Source organism: Ictalurus furcatus, chromosome 12 (genome assembly GCF_023375685.1).
Source record: "Ictalurus furcatus strain D&B chromosome 12, Billie_1.0, whole genome shotgun sequence".
Classification (NCBI taxonomy): Eukaryota; Metazoa; Chordata; class Actinopteri; order Siluriformes; family Ictaluridae; genus Ictalurus; species Ictalurus furcatus.
The window spans coordinates 24,787,360-24,809,197 of NC_071266.1; the positions used below are offsets into that span (position 1 = coordinate 24,787,360).

At 45.4% G+C, this 21,838-nt stretch overlaps 1 protein-coding gene across 1 annotated transcript; it reads left to right on the forward strand.

The window, feature by feature from the left end:
- The first annotated feature begins 808 nt into the window (after positions 1-808).
- smad10a (SMAD family member 10a) lies at positions 809-21,320 on the forward strand. Its single transcript, XM_053638403.1, has 12 exons — positions 809-973; positions 6,764-7,004; positions 14,934-15,108; positions 15,469-15,492; positions 15,650-15,868; positions 16,069-16,245; positions 17,277-17,372; positions 17,531-17,584; positions 17,713-17,896; positions 18,963-19,131; positions 19,556-19,694; positions 21,109-21,320. The coding sequence occupies exons 2-12, from the start codon at positions 6,768-6,770 to the stop codon at positions 21,318-21,320; spliced, it is 1,686 nt and encodes a 561-aa protein (XP_053494378.1). The 5' UTR covers positions 809-973; positions 6,764-6,767.
- The last annotated feature ends 518 nt before the right edge of the window (positions 21,321-21,838 follow it).

Sequence of the window (21,838 nt, forward strand, 5' to 3'; positions counted from 1 at the left end):
GCAGCAACTTGGGCTCGTATCGATTTTTTTTAACCGAGTCGTTTGGGAGTCAAAAGAGTCGGTTCTGAGCCGAGCCGACTCTTTCGAGCCTAAACGACTCATTGACAAATACCTAGACTTATTGACAAATACTCCCCCCCCCTTCTCAGCAAAAAACAAGCCCAAGTTGCTGGTGTTTGCGTGTCGATGATGTAAACTGTTCAACACCCTTGTCTACTTTTGCAAGCAACTCAATCGCCACTGATCAGTGAAAAGTGTGAACTCGTTTAATTCCCAAACGGCTCACTGCCAACCCCTGATGAATCTGTATTTAAAATGTGAGCCATGAACTTTTCTTCTCAAATCAGCCAAAACAACTTTTGGGTTATTTTTGGAATCTTTTAAGGAGCCGAAAGAGTCGGTTTTTGTCTGGTGAGCCGGATCACTGAAAAGAGCCGAAATCCCCATGAGAGAGATTAGTGAGACAGGGATGATGATGATGATGATGAGTGGGCAGGGTCATGTGGGTGTTTTTTTTTGATGAAGGTGTGTGTGTGTGTGTGTGTGTGTCGAGAGGTAGGGGGATTGTGTATCGGGTAATCTCACTGGCGCCACCTTAATAAAACACGCAGTCGCGCCGGAGTGTCAATAAAAATGAAGCCGCGCCGCACAGACCCTGAAACGCGGCTCTCTGATTGGCTGAGCGGCCGCCGTCCCTCCGGAGACCGCAGCTTCCTCATTGGCTGGCGCCTGGCGAGACGCTCACGCGCACCGTGTCGGCTCGCTTTATTTTTTTTGTTGTTATCGTACCGGAGGAGAGCGAGAGAGAGAGAGAGAGAGAGCGAGAGAGAGAGAGCGAGATGCTGGAGGAGGCTGGGAGATTCATATCGGCGTGGACAGAGAGCTGATGTGACAGCGGGGAGGGGGGGAAGCCGAAAACTTGGATTTCTACCTCACTGTCCTGCTTGTGTTCATGTTTATCCCGGGCTGATGTGTGAGTACAGACTCTTTCATTCACATTTCTTTTAGCAGCAAGGACGTGGAGATCTCCTCAGTCCACCATCTCCAACCTGTCTGACCCACTCTCCATTAAATCCCAGCATTCACAGCTCCCCCATCCTCACCTTTACGCATCGTGCACCTTGTTTCACATTCGCTCCGGTCTTTAACCCTTTATGAACACGCGCACGGTTTTGTTTTTGTTTGTTTGTTTGTTTGTTTGTTTGTTTATGCATGCTGTGACTGTGAGTTTCACCTCCACTCGCCTCCAAATGTTTGGACGGCGGTTGGCCTCGATGACGTCATAACACCATATAAGGCGCGGCCGGCGCGCGCTTGTCTCGCTCCTAATCGGTGCTTCCCTTTGGAACACATTTTAGGAAGGCGTGGGGGCGTGACGTCACAACCTGCGACATTCCGACAGGTTCTGATTAGATGGAGGGAGGGAGGGAGGGAGGGAGGGAGGGAGGGGGTAGATGGGGGGGGTGGTTTTGGGGGTGGGGGTAGTAGTAGTAGTAGTAGTTGTTGTAGTAGTAGTAGTAGTAGTAGTGCCCCTGTGACAAAAAGCCCGGTCACCCCTAGGTGTGGGCTTAATAAGAGTCGACTTTGAAATAATTATTATGTATGCAGCATGATTTTATTTATTGCGGCACTTAAAAGAAAAGAAAAAAAACCCACCCCACGTAGCTAAGTTAAAAGGAAGTGGAACAAGATGACACAAGCGAGATAGCGGTAGAAGTCATAAAAATCAAGAGAAAATGCTGTAAATCTACCCCGCCTATCCAGGTGTACTACTGTAGCTCTATCACGGTCGTGTAACCTTATTCAAAATGTTGCGTTAATTGGAGAACAACTGCGCCTTTCTGACAGAATGACCTGCCCCAATCTGCCCCCTCCCCCCCCCATGTTAAAATAGTCTACAACCACCATAGGATGCGATTATGGAAGTTGAGCCACCAGCTGGTATTAGATTCTCGTCTTCACGGTCGTCTGAAATGTGCATAGCGTTGCAAGAGATTTGTATTCATAATGTAACTGTCAGAGCGTTATTACATTTTCATTAGCCCTAATTCAAGCTAGAGATCCGTAAAAAAAAAAAAGAAGCCATTTTACGCTGACGTGTTGGGCATGCAGCGGTATCTCGGGGGTTAAGATGTTGGACTACTGATTGGAAGGTTATGTGTACAGATCCCACAAGCTGCCACTGTTGGGCGCTTGAGCAAGGCTCTTAAGCCTCAGCTGCTCAGGTGTATAAATGAGATAATGTAAGCGGATAAGGGGATCTTCCAAATGCCATAAAACAAAACCTAACACAGGCAGCATGCCACGAAACTATTTCAAATAAAAATAACAGTATGTTTTGCATGGCGTGGTCATGATTTCCAGATATCATATCATTTACACAAAGTGATAGTAGGGCTACGATTTCTACCATTCGCCACTATTGGAATTATTGGGGGACCAGGACGGTGGTGGGGGGTGGGGGTGAGGGTGGGGGTAATGGTGAGAATGATGAGAAGTTTGGGCCCTTAAAATGGAGTCGCTGACCAACAAAGATTGAGAACATCTGCCCACAATCTGAATGGCTTTACGTGGCGCTGGCAGGAACATCCAGACTCATTAACGCCCTGGCACCCTTTAGTCATTCATGGTGAAGGAGTCACGGCTTGTGATGGCTAGCCGAGGACAGAAGAAGTGTGTACTGTAGAAGCGCTGTAAATTGTAACGAGGCCATGTTTTCCAGCGCTCTCACCTCTCATCCGCTTCCAAAGCGTCGACGCTCATGGCAGTACCACTGTCAGCGCCATCGTGTTTGCCATCTTGTGGATCGCTAACCAGCCGAAGAGCAAACGTGCGCTAACACAGCGGAATCACGGCGTTATCACTTATGTGTGCTGTTGAAAATGAAAGGTACTGTAACGGCACTAGCAACGACAACAGTGCCTGCCTCCCAGTGAGGTCGGCGCGAAAATACAGCGCCGGCCCTGAAATCAGCACCAGAATCACTAAACACATCAGAAACATTTCAATATAAGCCCGTTTCATGTGTTTCATCGTGGCCCCCAGTTCCACCAAATCAGACTTCATTAATGGATTTAGCCTCGCTGATGTTACTGTATGACAAACACGAGCGTAATTCACTTTTTATGATATGAGCGAGTTTAATACAGCTCTATCTGATGGTCGAGGGTAACCGTGTAAGGGAATACAGTCTCGAGGGAATTCTGTGTGGAATAAAATACCAAACAAATCTGCCATAAGCGATGGTTCGGAGTGAAATGATGTAGGAATATTGCGGTCGTTTGGAGCAGCCGGGCTGTACTACTCCAGAAAGATCGGTGCGTTCAGAACCGTACGAGATGAGAAGCCTGCCTGCATCTGGCCCAAGACACTGGATGTTATTCAGTCCCATACGGCAGTGGAGATGATAAGGTGTGTGTAGCAGCAGAGAATGTGACGTGATTCAGGATGCTGTGCCAGACTGCGTAGGCTGTTCCGTATGGTCGCTATTTACAGCTTCTTTTCCACCCCAGTGGCTTTACCTAGTGTCCTTTTCTAAGTCTCAGCATGATGCAACTTTTAATGCAATGTATTGAAAGAAAGAAGAAAAGCCGCGCTCGTCGGAGAAACAGTGTCTAAATCGGATTGGTGTGGTCAGGTGTGTGTGTGTACGGCTGCATTAGCACATCCCTTCCTGAACTGAGGAGTTAACGAAAAGGGTAAACACCAAACTGGACTGGGTTTAATCATACAGCACCAGACATGTGCACTGCTTAGGGGGGAAAGTGTGGCCAGAGATTAAATGTGCAGTATACAGTATGTGCCTCTGGATGTCTTTCTCTGTCCAGGATGATCCGATATGCATCTCTAATATGTGATTGGCAATCTAATGTATTAAAAATACATTTCAATATAAAAAATATGTTTGATTTTCAATAGAAAAGAGTGTGCTAGCTGTAAGGAGTGGAAGGCTCTTTCACTATGAGTAACAGACAATAAGGACATGTAGCCTTAGTTTTCCTAATTACACAGGCCACGCCTCCTCACTGTGACTGACAGCCACAGATGCCAAACCTCCTTCACTAATACAGGACAGACACAGAGGCCACGCCTCCTTTTTTTTAGACTGACAGACACAGAGGCCACACCTCCTTCACTTTTACAGGACAGACACAGATGCCACGCCTCCTTTATTTAGACTGACTGATACAGAGGCCACACCTCCTTGGCCTTTTACAGGACAGACACAGATGCCACGCCTCCTTTATTTAGACTGACAGCCACAGAGGCCACACCTCCTTCACTTTTACAGGACAGACACAGGGGCCACGCCTCCTTTATTTAGACTGACAGACACAGAGGCCACACCTCCTTGGCCTTTTACAGGACAGACACAGAGGCCATGCCTCCTTTATTTAGATTGACAGACACAGAGGCCACGCCTCCTTTATTTAGTCTGACAGACACAGAGGCCACGCCTCCTTTATTTAGTCTGACAGACAGAGGCCACGCCTCCTTTATTTAGTCTGACAGACAGAGGCCACGCCTCCTTTATTTAGTCTGACAGACAGAGGCCACGCCTCCTTCCCTTTTACAGTAGGGCACAGATTAAGCGCAGTAGTACACTATTAAACAGTGTGATGTTTGGTATCAGACTGGACTGATTTACCGAAACGCATGACTTGACTCAGACATGATCAGGTCTTAATTGATGGAGTTTGGTGAATATTGAGATTGATGCAGTGATTTTATTGGTCAGTCTTTTTATACCCACAGTCCTGGATACAGAATCTTCTCTCATTCCAGGCGGCTGCTTGCTTCGCTGCAATGGACGTGATGCAATAACACAGTAATACCTGAGTGTTTATCACTGTTCAGCCATGAAAGAGGCAATCTGCACAAACACGACTTCTGCAGCATACACAGATCACGCCCAAGGCCAGCGTTCAGTTCGTCTGTATGATTACAGCTTTATTAGTTTCTCCACTCTACAGCGGCGTGCCTTCGGCCATATCCGACCCGCATGCAGAGTTGTAGTGTAAACGTTTTACGTGTATAACACTGCGTATTTCTACCTGGTGGGGGGTTTTTTTTCAGCGGTGAATTAGCAGAGTGTCTGCACTACGACTGAAATCATTATAATTACACAGTACCTGTAAAAATGATTATACCTCATACTGAAACATGTAGGCAAGCGGATTTAGAACCTAGTTCACGTAGTTTCTTTAATATTCGTTACTTGCACATGGGCACATTGACGAGCCAAAACAATGTTTTTCACGTTCGTGTGAGAAAAAAAATCGCCAGGCATTATTAGCAGAACGGTTTATAGAGTTAATCTGATCTTGACGATCCTAATTATTAGTTAATAAGCTGCTCTTTTCTTTTCTTTTATATATATATATATATAGTATGCTTTTAAAGCAGTAAGGGGAAAAAACCCCAATCCTATACTGACTTTCTGTCCATAACTGATTGCTCATGATGGATGAGATGTTGAATTATGCTGGGCAGAGTGTGGATTTCTCACTTCCTTATGAAGTTGAGGGGAGAATCGTGTTTAAAATAGCAGCTAATATGACATCTTCAGTTGCGTGAGAATCATGCCGGAGGTCTGTAGCGTCTTTTAGGACCATCCAAGAGACATATCTATAAAAACGCCGTGGAGAAAGAGGTGCTGTGTTCAGAAAATCTGCATGGGACAGATTTCCCAGTTTCTATATCCTGTTCTATAGCCTGACCACGCCTCCTGAGTATTCTATGCATCTGTCCATTGTAACAACTAATCGACGAAAATTAAAGTTGTGACGTCCTATGCACTTACACTATGCGCTATGTACTCTACCGTCTAGTGTATGGATTTTAGAAAGGGAACGCGCACGTAAAGCGACGACGCTAGCTTTAGCAAACACCCAGAGTCACCGACAATGACTTTCTTCAGTTATAAAAAGTAAGGCATAAATACTATTATACAATATAAACTTATATATTAGTTTATATTATATATAAGTATTTACACATTATTTATTATGGATGCACAAAATGCACTGAATTAAACCACTGTCCTAAATGAATAATATATATTCTGGTGTGTGTGTGTGTGTGTGTGTGTGTGTGTGTGTGTGTGTGTGTTGGGTTCTTTTCAGTCGTATATATTTAGACAAACAGTTGTGTAACGTTTGTAACAGTCAGTTTGTGGATTTTATTTTAAATAAATGAAAAAAAATGGTACTGAAAGTTTGCCCCGCCCCCCCCCCATCCGATTAATCGAGGAATAAATAAATAAATAAACAATCGATTATGTAAATAACCGTTAGTTGCAGGCCTAGTCCATTGTAGTTTTGTTGTCTCCAGGCATTAAACGTGGAAACAGTGACTTGTAGGATTGCTGAGAATGGTCTAAAACTCAAATCATTTCTGCTGAGTCCTGCTCCTATAGTGGTCCCTTGCTGTTAAAGGACAGGGTAGAGGAAAACGTTTGCCTCGCACCTCCGTGGTCGGGGGTTCGAAATCCCGCCATTGTATGATGTACGGTCTCCCTGTGATTGGCGTTTCCAAATTGTCCATAGTGTTTGTGTGTGATTGTGCGCTGTAACACTCTCCAGGGTGTTCTCTGCCTCGTACCCTGAGTTTGAGGCTCCCCGAGTACAAGATAAGATAAGCAGTGCAGAAAATGGATGGATGGAAGGTCTAGTGCGTGCGTATGTGTATGTATGTGATGTATTCTGTAAGAATATCCTGTATTCTTATATATCTGTGTGTGTGTGTGTGTGTGTGAGAGCAGCAGAATGTCGGTGAACCCCCCCAGTAGTAACGATGCCTGCCTCAGCATCGTGCACAGCCTCATGTGCCACAGACAAGGCGGCGAGAACGAAGGCTTCGCCAAGAGGGCCATCGAGAGCCTCGTCAAGAAGCTGAAGGAGAAGAAGGATGAGCTGGACTCGCTCATCACCGCCATCACCACCAACGGCGTCCATCCCAGCAAGTGCGTCACCATCCAGAGGACGCTAGACGGAAGACTGCAGGTGAGGAGAACATGTCGTGCGCAGGCTGACCCGAATTCCGTGTTCCGATCGGTCAGACAGCGATGTTCTGTGAGAGCAGCTCGGACAGTCGTGGCGATATTAACGCACTCGTTCTCATACGTTACGTTGTCCTTTCTGTAGTCTGACACGGGCACTTGCTCGTAAAGGGCGCGCCATATTATTTATTTATTTGTTTATTTATTTATCCTTTATTTAACCAGGAAGATCCCACTGAGATATCGCAACCTCTTCTTCCAGGGAGACCTGGTCGAGACGGCAGCACGTGGAGTTTCACAGAAAGCCATACCCATCGAAAACGACTCATAAGAGCAAAATCGAAGAAAAGCACTCACACTCCTTTAAGAGCGTTTTGCGAAAACCCTGTTAAAAGTACTCGGAGGTGGGAATGTCTCTAGTCTAACTACATTTTCCGGATCGTTCCAGGCCCAGGGAGCGTAAAAAGAAAAAGCATGCTTGCCAGATTCTGAGCGTACCTTCGGGACTTTTAACCGAATGTGTGATCGAGATCTAGTGCAAGAAGTATTTGTATAAAAAGTTAAGAGAGTAGAAATATAAGAGGGCGATTTTACCGAGAAGTGCCTTAGCAATGAATATATACATATGCAATTTCCAGTGTCCGTGCCAAAGATTCAAATAGTATACAGTGATGAGTACGTACGCAGCGATGAGTACATACACAGCGATGAGTACGTATACAATGATGAGTACGTATACAGTGATGAGTACGTATACGGTGATGAGTACGTATACAGTGATGAGTACGTATACAGTGATGAGTACATACACGGCGATGAGTACGTATACGGTGATGAGTACGTATACAGTGATGAGTACATACACAGCGATGAGTACATATACGGTGATGAGTACGTATACAGTGATGAGTACGTATACAGTGATGAGTACATACACGGCGATGAGTACGTATACGGTGATGAGTACGTATACAGTGATGAGTACGTATACAGTGATGAGTACATACACGGCGATGAGTACGTATACGGTGATGAGTACGTACACAATGATGAGTACGTATACGGTGATGAGTACGTACACAATGATGAGTACGTATACGGTGATGAGTACGTATACGGTGATGAGTACATACACGGCGATGAGTACGTATACGGTGATGAGTACGTACACGGTGATGAGTACGTATACAGCGATGAGTACGTATACGGTAATGAGTACGTACACAGTGATGAGTACGTACACGGTGATGAGTACATACACAGCGATGAGTACGTATACGGCGATGAGTATGTATACGGTGATGAGTACGTATACGGTGATGAGTACATACACGGCGATGAGTACGTATACGGTGATGAGTACGTGCACGGTGATGAGTACGTGAATCTGCACCACAAACAAAGCGTAACGCTGCATGATAGATGCAGTCCAGTTTCCTTAAATAAAGACGAAGCCGCATGCATATAAACAAGGTCACCATAATCCAGTCTAGATTAAGAAAAATAAAGTACTCTCCACTGTTTTCTTTCTAGCCTCATAAGGAAAGCAGTTTTTTTTTTTAACTATTAAAGAACCCCAATTTTGGTTTAAGCGTCTTCAACAGAAGTGTTGAAGGAGTCTCCAGCGTCAGTGCTTACCTACATGGGAAAGTCTTCAGGACAGAGGAGTACACCAACAACCCAGATTTTTCACTTATTTACTTTTTACGAAAAAGGCCCTCTCCTTTTCATCGTTTATAATACGCTTCCCCTCGGTCACGATCTCCGATACCAGTGCTACGCCGACGACGCACAGATCTACGCAACCGCCCGGCCTGCCATATCCATCTCAACCAGTGCGCTATTCTTTAACTAAAACAGTGGCCGAACAAGAACTTTCCCAAATTCAATGCGAAACCCGCCCTGAAATAATGATCTTCGGCTCACCAGCTCGCAGATGAACTACTGAAATCAGCCTGGATATAGATGGCCTCCTTACCAAACCCTCTGAAATAACACAAATAGATCTTGGTATTACACTCGAACGGTCACTGACTTTCGAAGCGCGCATCAACACCGCCTTTTCTCTTCTCAGCTCAGGCGCATTCCCAGGCCGCGTCTCGTTCTTACCATGAAGGACGCTGAGTCACTGGTTCACGCGCTCGTAACGTCACGACTTGATTACCGCAAGTGTCTGTTTTTTGGCCCGGTATCTCAGTCGATTTCTAAATTGCAATACATTCGAGACTCCGCAGCACCGCGTAATTACCCGTACAAAACCGCTTCGAACGTATTACTCCCGGTTTGGCTGGTTTGCACGGCGTCTCCTGCCGCATGGAATACAAACTCCTGCTCCTCTCATTCAAAGCCTTGAATGGTCTCGTGCCCCGATACCTTTGTGACTTACTGCACATTTACACACCAACACGCTCCCTTCGCTCTTCAAACCTACTGTAGGAGTTGTAAAGTGTCCTTGAGCTATGGAAAGGCACTATATAAATAAAACTTATTATTATTATTATTATTATTATTATTATTATTATTATTAAGAGTGGGGAAAAAAGAGAGGCTGGTGATTGAATGCTTTAACTAGGCTCAACATTTTTTGATAGTACTCGCGCTCCCAAGATTGGAAAAAAAAGCGCGTTCCTTTCAGAACGCAGTATGAGGACGTCTAAGACAACACGCTGATTTATGAGGACCTTTACTTTATTGGAGGGAATCTCATAATTCTGTTCATCCAGTGAAAGTTAATAATAATAATGAGTCTTTCTTGGTCATATCACAGTGAAATTCAGAGTGTAGGGTCAGCCATGATACAGCGCCCCCTGGAGTAGAGAGGGTTCAGGGCCTTGCTCAGGGGCCCAACAGTGGCAGCTTGGAAGTGCTGGGGTTTGAACCCCCGACCTTCTGGTCATTAACCCAAAGCCACCCTTAACGCTTAACCACCAAGCACCCACTGCACCCTAAGTCGAGGATATTTAGAAAATTCTTCTGAATTGATATGACTGTAATTTACAGCAGCAACCATTACTTTATCTATTGCTGTAGCTCAATTGCAGGTAAATCAGTTTGTCTGTTAAAAATCTTAAATCCAGTTTACGGACAAATATTAGTCCCTGGTAAATAACATAAAAATGAAATTTCATTCATCACGGAGTGATTTGTTTTTTTGGCCACTTTGTTGTGTAGTCGCGTGCCTGTTTGTACGTGTGTGTTGGCTCACTGGGGGAACGGAACGCGCGTAAGCCCGTACAGTGCATCATGTTGCATAGGACAGACTTTGCGGTAAAAGGTGTAACACGTGATGAAGTGTGTGTAGCAGCCGAGGATGGGATTTGTGGTCGTGTGAGTCAGACTGCGTAGGTTAGAGGTGCACATCTGCGGAGTCCTGGAGGGCCGGAGTTCAGCTGTTTCTCTGCTACGAGACACCTCATTCGACGTAGCAGTTCGTTTCCAGGTTTAGAAACTGTGTTAAAGCGGGACAATCACGAAACTGTACCGGGCTCCGAACTCTGCGACGCTGCGCTTGTGCGCTGTTTTTTAAAAGAAATAAATAAATAAATAAACAGATGGATTTGACTGGTTTTTACCGTTCGCTTTACTGTAGTTTGATCCGGTTGTTTGACATTGGTGTGGTGGTGTTCGTGATCTGGAAAGTTGATTGAGACTTTTAAAATGATGGTTGATCTGGTAGTTTGATTCATGCTATCTATCTATCGATCTATCTATCTATCTAGCTAGCTAGCTAGCTTGCATCCATCCATTCATCCATATATCTAACTAGACAGATAAATATATAGATAGCATCCATCTATCCTTCCATTCATCCATCCATCTATCTAGACAGATAGATATATAGCTAGCGTCTATCCATCATTCAGTTCATCCATCTATCTATCCCTCCATCTATCTAGACAGATAGATATATATATATATATATATATATCAATCTATCCTTCCATTCATCCATCCATCTATCCATTCATCTATGTAGACAGATAGATGTATCGCTAGCTAGCATCCATCCATCCTTCCATTCATCCATCTATACATTCATCTATGTAGACAGATAGATTTATCGCTAGCTAGCATCCATTCATCCTTCCATCCATCCATCCTTCCATTCATCTATCTATACATTCATCTATGTAGACAGATAGATGTATCGCTAGCTAGCATCCATCCATCCTTCCATTCATCTATCTATACATTCATCTATGTAGACAGATAGATGTATCACTAGCTAGCATCCATCCATCCTTCCATTCATCCATCTATACATTCATCTATGTAGACAGATAGATTTATCGCTAGCTAGCATCCATTCATCCTTCCATCCATCCATCTATCCATTCATCTATGTAGACAGATAGATATATAGCTAGTTAGCATCTATCCATCCATCCATCCATCTATCTAGATGGATAGATATATAGCTAGCATCCATCTATCTTTCCATTCATCCATCTATCCATCCATCTATATAGACAGATAGATATATAGCTAGCTAGAGGGATAGGTGGATGGATGTGTGGATGTACTTGACTGGTCCCCAAATAAAGTTGAACTCCACTCCTCTTGTGTAAGAAACTGATTTAAGCGAAAACGGATACTCTCCTCCATCATGTACAGCACGTGTACCTAATCATGCATTCTGACACCACGAGAAAAAGAATTTGTTATCTCAAGATTGTATATCATGTCAGGTGGCTTAGTGGTTAGCACGTTTGCCTCGCACCTCTGGTGTTGGTGGTTTGAATCCTGCCTCCGCTCTGTGTGGGTGGAGTTTGCATGTTCTCCCCGTGTTTCGGGGTTTCCTCCGTGTACTCTGGTTTCCTCCCCAGTCCAAAGACATGTGCTGTAGGCTGATTGGCGTTTCCAAATTGTCCTGCTAGTGTGTGTGTGTGTGTGCGTTTGTGCCTTGTGATGGTTTAGCACCCTGTCCAGAGTGTCCCCCGAGTCCCCTAGGACAGGCTCCAGGCTCTCCGCGACCCTGTATAGGATAAGCGGTACACGGGTGGATGGATGTCAGTAGCTAATGTTTGTGTACGTTTATTGCTCTATATTGCCCCCTAGTGGAAAACCAGAGACCAGCTCTTTTTTTATTAAATTTTTCACTTCAAGAAATTAGAGCTCAGATTTACAATTCACATTTGGTGGATTTGGATTAGGACCTCTGGATTAGGGCTGGTCCTGCTTTAAGAGAAGTTTGCTGTTGTTGTATTTTGTTTGATTTGATCTAGTAGCCTGATCTTGAGGTTTGATTTGGTACAGTGATCCAACATGACTGTAGCATCGTAAACTAATATTGGTCTGCATTGTGCGTTATTTCCTCTGTAAGGATTCGCAGTGTTGCTATGAGTTACCATGGACTGATTGTCTTTTTAGGATCATTTATGTCCTGTTCTGTATATCTGAATAGATATGTCGGTTCGATGAGGCTGACTGAATGACAGCATTGCTTCCAAAGGCTATTGTTCAGCTGTCACAGATCAGTCATCATATTCATGTGTGTGTGTGTGTGTGTGTGTGTGTGTGTGTGTGTGCTGCTTACTGTCATGTCTTGTAGCAGCCAGTAATCATGGGTAAAGCTGAAAGCCTGTCCATTTCAGAGGTACATTTAAAGAACTTGCCAGCGCTTCTTAACTCCCTGGTATCCCTTGCCAACGGTAGCCATGGCAACCAGGTGATTAAGAGCTAGAACTGTCGTGCGATTACATTTGATTAAGAAGTTCGATGTCCGGCTTGATTATGGTGTGAGGGATAACATCAGAGAGATAGATAGAGAGATAGAGTGGAAGATTATCTTGTGCCTGGGAGACAAAGAGAACGAGGGACGTCGAGCGATCGAGAGAGAGAGAGAGAGAGAGAGAAGGCGAGAGCTGGAGAAATGCCGAGGCCATGAAGGATGTTTTGTCTGAAACTCAGGATGGAGGCGGGGTTGACTTAATGGCGTTTATTATTTTGCCGCGTGTAGAAGGTGTGATGCTATTCAGGCGACACAAAAGCAATCCAGCGCGTGCATATGGGCGTGTGGGCGTCCGGGTTCGCTCTGCATCCACAATTCAATCCTTCCTGATGGAGCAGAGCCGAACTGCCGGCTGAAGACGTCGTGCCTCACCTTGGGCGACCTTTTTTTTTTTTCTTCACAAAGTGTGAGAGACGAGATGAATGGAGAGCGAGAGAGAGAGAGAGAGAGAGAGAGAGAGAGAGAGATGAAGAAAGGGTTCGAAGTGAGAGACAAGAAATAAAAGCAAACAGAGAAGGAGAACAGGGAGAACAGAGAGAACATTCTGGATATTTTATAATCCATATAAGGCATGTCATCGAGTGCATATATGGATGTGGGCGTGTCTTAAAGGCCGTCAATGTCTTCGAGCACATATATGGATGTGGGCGTGTCTTAAAGGCAGTCAATGTCTTCAAGCCCATGTATGGATGTGGGCGAGTCTTAAAGGCCATCAAAGTCTTCGAGCCCATATACGGATGTGGGCGTGTCTTAAAGACAGTCAATGTCTTCGAGCACATATATGGATGTGGGCGTGTCTTAAAGGCAGTCAATGTCTTCGAGCACATATATGGATGTGGGCGTGTCTTAAAGACAGTCAATGTCTTCGAGCACATATATGGATGTGGGCGTGTCTTAAAGGCCGTCAATGTCTTCGAGCACATATATGGATGTGGGCGAGTCTTAAAGACAGTCAATGTCTTCGAGCCCATATATGGATGTGGGCGAGTCTTAAAGACAGTCAATGTCTTCGAGCACATATATGGATGTGGGCGTGTCTTAAAGACAGTCAATGTCTTCGAGCACATATATGGATGTGGGCGAGTCTTAAAGACAGTCAATGTCTTTGAGCCCATATATGGATGTGGGCGTGTCTTAAAGGCCATCAATGTCTTCGAGCACATGTATGGATGTGGGCGAGTCTTAAAGACAGTCAATGTCTTCGAGCCCATATACGGATGTGGGCGTGTCTTAAAGACAGTCAATGTCTTCGAGCCCATATACGGATGTGGGCGTGTCTTAAAGACAGTCAATGTCTTCGAGCACATATATGGATGTGGGCGTGTCTTAAAGACAGTCAATGTCTTCGAGCACATATATGGATGTGGGCGAGTCTTAAAGACAGTCAATGTCTTCGAGCCCATATATGGAAGTGGGCGAGTCTTAAAGGCTGTCAATGTCTTCGAGCCCATATATGGAAGTGGGCGAGTCTTAAAGGCTGTCAATGTCTTCGAGCACATATATGGATGTGGGCGTGTCTTAAACACAGTCAATGTCTTAGAGCGCATGTATGGATGTGGGCGTGTCTTAAAGGCTGTCAATGTCTTCGAGCACATATACGGATGTGGGCGTGTCTTAAAGACAGTCAATGTCTTCGAGCACATATATGGATGTGGGCGTGTCTTAAACACAGTCAATGTCTTAGAGCCCATGTATGGATGTGGGCGTGTCTTAAAGGCCATCAAAGTCTTCCAGCCCATATATGCAAGTTATTACGTGAGAAGGAGGAACTCGTTGGTATTCACGTATGCACATGTACAGTAAACTCCAGAAGTATTGGCACCCAGGTAAACATATTGTATAATATAATATACTTAAACAAAATACTGGCAGTATAGCAAAACAATATAGATATAACTTATGTTATAATACAGTTGCATATATATATATATATATATATATATATATATATATATATATATATATATATATATATATATATATATATATAAAGGCGTTAAGTGCAGTGTAAATAGAATATATTATAGAATGATATATTTTTATTCATGTGACCGCTTTATCCTGGTCAGGGTTGTGGTGGATCCTGGGAATGCTAATAATGCATTTTTCATGCATCATGAATTTGAGACATTAGTGACGCATCATCGATGAACAGTGTGTGTGTGTGTGTGTGTGTGTGTGTGTGTGTGTGTGTGTGTTTAGGTGGCCGGGCGTAAAGGTTTCCCCCATGTGATCTACGCTCGTCTATGGCGCTGGCCGGACCTTCACAAGAATGAGCTGAAGCACGTCAAGTTCTGCCAGTATGCCTTCGACTTAAAGTACGACAACGTGTGTGTGAATCCGTATCACTACGAGAGGGTCGTCTCTCCCGGCATCGGTGAGTTTTCATCTTTGCGCTCCTTACCGACGTTTTTGTCCCATATACATATATACATATCCTGCTGAATTCTCGAATCGGATTGGTCAGAAGTTTTCCGGCGCAAATCACGGGTTTATATCGATGCACTCTTTCTAATACGTTTCTATAGTAACGACTTGCACAGGCGCTTGCGTGACGGTCGCTCCAAGTTTCCTCTATCGGGATATTTATCGGAGCATTTCGGAAGGAGTCTCCGTGGTCTAATTTATGATGTATGATGTAGATTTGTAATATTATACGCTCTCTTTCCCTCCCTCTCCCTCTCTCTCTCTCTCTCTCTCTCTCTCTTTCTGTCTCACTCTTTATCTGTATCACTAGTTGGCCTCAGCCTACAGAACACAGGTGAGTCAGTGTTACTGTTACTGTTACTACGTACTGTATTTCACACGCGGTGCAGTATTACACGTTATTTATTCGTCAGAGGGCCTTAACACGTTGTATTGAACAGAAATGATCGCTTCTCTTTCTCCCTGGTTATCATGGCCGCCCTGCACCGCAGCTCCCACCGGCAGGCTGATTAAAGAGGAGTACACCCACGACTGCATTCAGATGGACGTTCCTCCTGGTTTACCTCCACAGTCAGACCACCAGGGGGCGATGAAGCTTCCTGCACCGGAGCATTACCCCCCACCGCTGCCACCTTTACAGATGCCCCCCGAAGCAGCACGATGCCCTCCGCCTGCCACCCTGTACTCCAACATGCCCCTCTCCCCAACCGGTAAGACCTTCAGCGTGTAGCAAAATTTATACAGCTGAAATCTTTAATACTGGACGAGTGCCCAGTGGAATAAAAGCATACTGTAGAGCCTGGTTCGAAAAGTTCTGGTACTTTATGCAGTCGATAAGGTTGTATCCTCTCTCTCTCTCTCTCTCTCTCTCTCGCTCTCTCTGTCTCTCGCTCTCTCTCTGTGTCTGCAGCATCTGGCTCGATGATGTCCATGCAGGGTGGTCACAACGAGGGTCTCCTGCAGATCGCATCCCCTCAGGCTCAGGTCATGACCCCGACCCCTCCTCCCTCCACGCCCCCTCAGGCCCCGCCCACTCAGAACGGCTACAACGGCTCCAAACACACACAGGCGCAGGGCTCCTTTCACAGTAAGTCTTAGGTATCAACCCGGATAACAGTGTTTATTGCACAAACGTAGCGGATCCGCATATCAGAACCGGCCTGGTATCTTTTTACTCAACAACCCAGTACCAGAACTGATCCGTTTTATAGATCTGCACCAAATCGGATTTTATAGCCCAGGTTCACAAAGAGTATTGCTGTCTCTGGGCCTAAGCTTTATCGTTTTTAATATCTGGCCCAAATCTGACACAGATCCGGTTTCGAAGAAGTTCGGTGAAAAGTCCGTGAAACCAAATATCAGCGATGATGGTTTATTAAACAGTGTTGAGACGGTTCTCGATACAGGTTTTTCATGACAACGTTTCTAATGTGGAATTATGCTTTCAGTACAGCATTTAGGAACAAACCAACCTACTATTGAATCCGGACAGGATTTCGCCGAGTTTTTATGATCGTTCCGGCCCAAAACGCTTGATTTTGCGGCGGCTTTTCTAAAAAATTCAAAAGTTTTTTGTGTTTTTTTTTTTTTTTTGCGGAAAACTACTTGAATTGGCGAAATCGCAATCGCACGAAATTGTCTTTCGCGGTGATGTTTGTCGGTAAATGAGGCCGTTTAGCTGTACTCGTGTTCGACGCACGCGAATCGAAGAGGGCTTTGGCAGAACGCGCGTCGCGATGACGTCACATGACGTAAAATCCCTCTGAACGTTGTGGCGTTTGCTTGATTTTGCATTCATTTCTGCAAACACGAACTGGTGTGGCTGTGGCTGAATGCTGGCGAAGCAGAGGAGAAATTGGGTCATTCAGCTTAAGGATGACTAAAACCTTGCTAGCTAAGAGTGATTTTCTCACACAGTGGCACTTGGTGAGTTGTCGGATAGCTACTTACTGTAAAAAACCAAACAAAAATTAGCCTAAGCAGTTCAGTTTGTAATCAGACACCGGCTGTCCAATCATGTCCGTGATGCACGTTTGCTTGGCCCATGCTTGGGGCTATTTCACGAATGTTAACCGTCCTGTTGTGTTCACTAATAGCGTCCTGTCTAAAATGTTTCAGCTACTTGGACGGGCAGCAGCACGGCCTCTTACACTCCTATAGGACGCCAACAGAGCAGCCGCACCCACCAGCCTCCTCTCCACCACCCCCACTACTGTAAGTAATATAATACACAGGGGTCATACACGATGCAGATGGTTCAAGTGTTATGGTTTAGAGGTCAGGGACAGGAGCTTGGATTGATCCCAGTCTTAACTGTAGTTGACTTCAGGTGATTAACAGTATAGTCTTGTGTGTGTTGTGTTGATAATCAGGGTCTCAGCATCACAGTTCCTCATCATTCCCTCCGCCAGTCTCCAACCATCCAGGTACTTTTTATACACCTCTATTTATAACAACTATATATATATATATTTAATCCAGAATAAGAGACATAAGTATTCTTCCTTAACTATCTCTCTCTCTCTCTCTCTAAATGATATGTCTGGCTTCACAGGGCCAGAGTTCTGGTGCTCCATCTCGTATTTTGAGATGGATGTTCAGGTTGGTGAAATGTTTAAGGTGTTGTCCAGTTGTCCTGTGGTGACGGTGGATGGTTACGTGGATCCATCTGGAGGAGATCGTTTCTGCCTCGGGCAGCTCAGTAACGTTCACCGTACTGAGGCTAGTGAAAGGGCCAGGTCTGTACCACACACACACACACACACACACACACACACACACACACACATACCTTCTTCATTGGGACTGACAGACACAGAGGCCACGCCTCTTTCATTAGGACTGACGGACACAGAGGCCACGCCCCCTTCATTGGGACTGACAGACACAGAGGCCACGCCTCTTTCATTAGGACTGATGGACACAGAGGCCACGCCCCCTTCATTGGGACTGACAGACACAGAGGCCGCGCCTCTTTCATTAGGACTGACAGACACAGAGGCCACACCTCCTTTATTAGGACTGACAGACACAGAGGCCACACCTCCTTCATTGGGACTGATGGACACAGAGGCCACGCCTCCTTCATTGGGACTGATGGACACAGAGGTCATACCTCCTTCATTGGGACTGACAGACACAGAGGCCACGCCTCCTTAATTGGGACTGACAGACACTGAGGTCACACCTCCTTCATTGGGACTGACAGACACAGACGCCACACCTCCTTCATTGGGACTGACAGACACTGAGGTCACACCTCCTTCATTAGGACTGAGGTACACAGAGGTCACGCCTCCTTCATTGGGACTGACAGACACAGAGGTCACGCCTCCTTCATTGGGACTGACAGACACTGAGGCCACACCTCCTTCATTGGGACTGACGGACACAGAGGCCACGCCTCCTTCATTAGGACTGACAGACACAGAGGTCACGCCTCCTTCATTGGGACTGACAGACACAGAGGTCACACCTCCTTCATTGGGACTGACGGACACTGAGGCCACACCTCCTTCATTGGGACTGACGGACACAGAGGCCACGCCTCCTTCATTAGGACTGACGGACACTGAGGTAACGCCTCCTTCATTGTGTCTGACAGACACAGAGGCCACGCCTCCTTCATTAGGACTGACAGACACAGAGTCCATGCCTCCTTCATTAGCACTGACAGACACAGAGGCCACACCTCCTTCATTAGCACTGACAGACACAGAGGCCACGCCCCGTTCTTTCAGAGCAGGTGTGTAATGTATCAGGTTTAGTGTTTCACACTTGTTTGTTTGTCCGTTCCTCTGGCAGGTTACACATAGGTAAAGGCGTGCAGCTGGAGTGTCGAGGCGAGGGCGATGTGTGGATGCGATGTCTGAGTGATCACGCCGTCTTTGTTCAGAGCTACTACCTGGATAGAGAGGCAGGACGAGCGCCTGGGGACGCTGTCCACAAGATCTACCCAGGAGCCTACATCAAGGTGAGGAGAGTTTATGACATGCGGAGAAGATGCTGATTCATTTCCTATAACAGTGGAAGTTGAAGTTTTCCACTCCAGGGAGAGTTTTCAGATCAGAGGATTTTGTGCTTAAAACACAAAGTGATAAGACCATAACAAAAAAAAAGATGATGTCCATCTTTTATTTACACACACATCTCCCATGAGGAAGGAAGGGAAATCAGGAAGAGCTTTCCCCATCGATGTTATCGATATATCTGTCGATATCACTGTTGAAGTTACGCTAGGCTACACTGGGTATTTTTAAAGAAACGTTAGAATCATGTTACGGTCAAATCAGTTGAAGCGATTATTGCTGAACAGAATAGTATGGTTCCTTTTGCTGTGTAGGACTAGAGCAGGTGTTCACGGGCTGCGTGATGGTGTGTCGTTCATGTCCGTGTAGGTGTTTGATCTGCGTCAGTGCCATCGGCAGATGCAGCAGCAGGCGGCCACGGCTCAGGCGGCGGCAGCGGCTCAGGCGGCCGCCGTGGCGGGGAACATTCCGGGTCCAGGGAGCGTCGGGGGCATCGCTCCTGCAATCAGTGAGTACAAGCACTCAGAACGGACAGGGGACAGTCACAAAGCACTTTACATATACTTCATATATACCACCAGTGAAAGGTTTGGACACACTGGATTGAATACATACAGTCAGGTCCATAAATATTTGGACAGCGACACAATTTCCCGCCATTTTGCCTCGGTACTCCACCAACAACGGATTTGAAATGAAGCAACCAAGATGTGATTGAAGCGTATAGACTTTCGGCTTTGATTCGAGGGCCGTAACAAAAAAAAATATTGCGTTAACCGTTTAGGGATTACAGCCAATGTTTTACAGAGCCCCTCCGGGCTCAAAAGTAATTGGACAGTTGACAGATAAGCAGTTTTGTTGCAAAGCGCAGGCTTGTTTTCTCGTTATTTCGTGACACATTAAGGAGATAAAAGGTCTGGAGTTGATTCCAAGTGTTGAATTAGCATTTTTTTTAGCTGTTCACGGGAACTCGCAATATGCGGTCCAAAGCAGAAAACAAAACAGACCTATCAGAGAGACAGCAGAAACTTTAGGAGTGGCCAGATCAGCAATTTGGTACATTTCTTAAAAAGAAGGAACGCTCTCAGGAGAGCTCAGGAACACCTGGAAAGGCCTGGAAGACGACGGAAAGACCACAACTGAAGTGGATGATATCGTTGTCAGAGTCTACAATCTCGAGACGCCTTCATGGATGCAAATACAGAGGGTTTATCTCAAGATGTGAACCACTGGGAACACTCGAGAGCAGAAAGGCCAGATTGATGCTTATGTTAGTTTGTCCAATTGCTTTTGCGCCTGTGAAACTGGGGTTTTGTTACACCGCTTGAATTAAAGCTGAAAGTCTACACTTTCTATCAAATCAATCAATCGTCTCGCCGTCCAAATACTTATGGACCTGGCTGTATATTGTTTCAAAGACGTTTTGAAATTCGGTTCTAAGACAAATGTGAATACTGAACTTAATGCCTGTGTATGCATTTATTATGGTTTTTTTTTATCCAGTATGTAGTTTTTACTTTAAAAAAAAAAAAGCAAAGTCGTTTTTTTTATTTATTTAGCGCTTCAGTTCAGCCTGTTTGGGGAAAAGCCTCCTGGGTGAAGCTGGTTGAGAAGATACCGAGAGTGTTCAAAGCTCTGGGAATACTGTTTTTTTCTTAGTCACTGCATAATTCCACATGTTGTACTCGTTCTTTCATAGAATTTACTTGTTGCTAACCCTCAGAAACGTTCATCAGCCCCGCTATTAATAACACACTACATAGAGTCTCAGTGTCAAAGCAAACTTGGACAAAAACGTATGCGAAGTAGGCAGTCTGAGAGAGGTTGAGTTTTTTTTGGCCTTTTATTGGTACCGAATTAAGGAATCGTGTGTGCGGAAATCGAGATCTCCGGCCGTTATTGAGTCACGCTGCGATTCACAGGTCTCTCGGCAGCCGCAGGGATCGGCGTGGACGACCTGCGCAGGTTGTGTATCCTGCGTCTGAGCTTCGTGAAAGGCTGGGGACCCGATTACCCGCGCCACAGCATCACACACACACCCTGCTGGGTGGAGGTGCACCTCCACCGCGCCCTACAGCTGCTGGATGAGGTGCTGCACACCATGCCTCTGGCAGACCCTGGACCTTCTAACTGAGAGCAGGGAGAGATAACCACACACACACACACACACACACACACACACACACACACTCACATATACACTTTCACATACACACACAGTGATCATATCTCACGCACTGAGCAGGCACAGTTTACGTCTGCGCTTCAGTACTGTTTTTAAAGCGTCCTGGTTGACTTTCCCCTTGTACCTGGAAAATGACAATATTCTGTTGGTTATTTGTGAATTTGCACCTTTTAACGTTTTTATAAAGTCGAGGAAGCGAGGAAATCTAGTCTGTACGGCTAACGATATAGCTAGCTAGCTAGCTAGCATCACCAGCTAGCTGTATCGTTCTCACTAGTCTTAAATACAGACAGTGTAGAGGTGAAATGACAACGAAATCCTATCAGGAATACCAACATTTACCTCAGACGTGCTGGTAAACGACTGGAAAAAAGAACGCGTATGACTAAAATGAAGCTTTGAGCGCACGTAGCGTGAACAACGAATGGAACATTTTAGTGAAACGTGTCAACGTTGTGCCACGACTA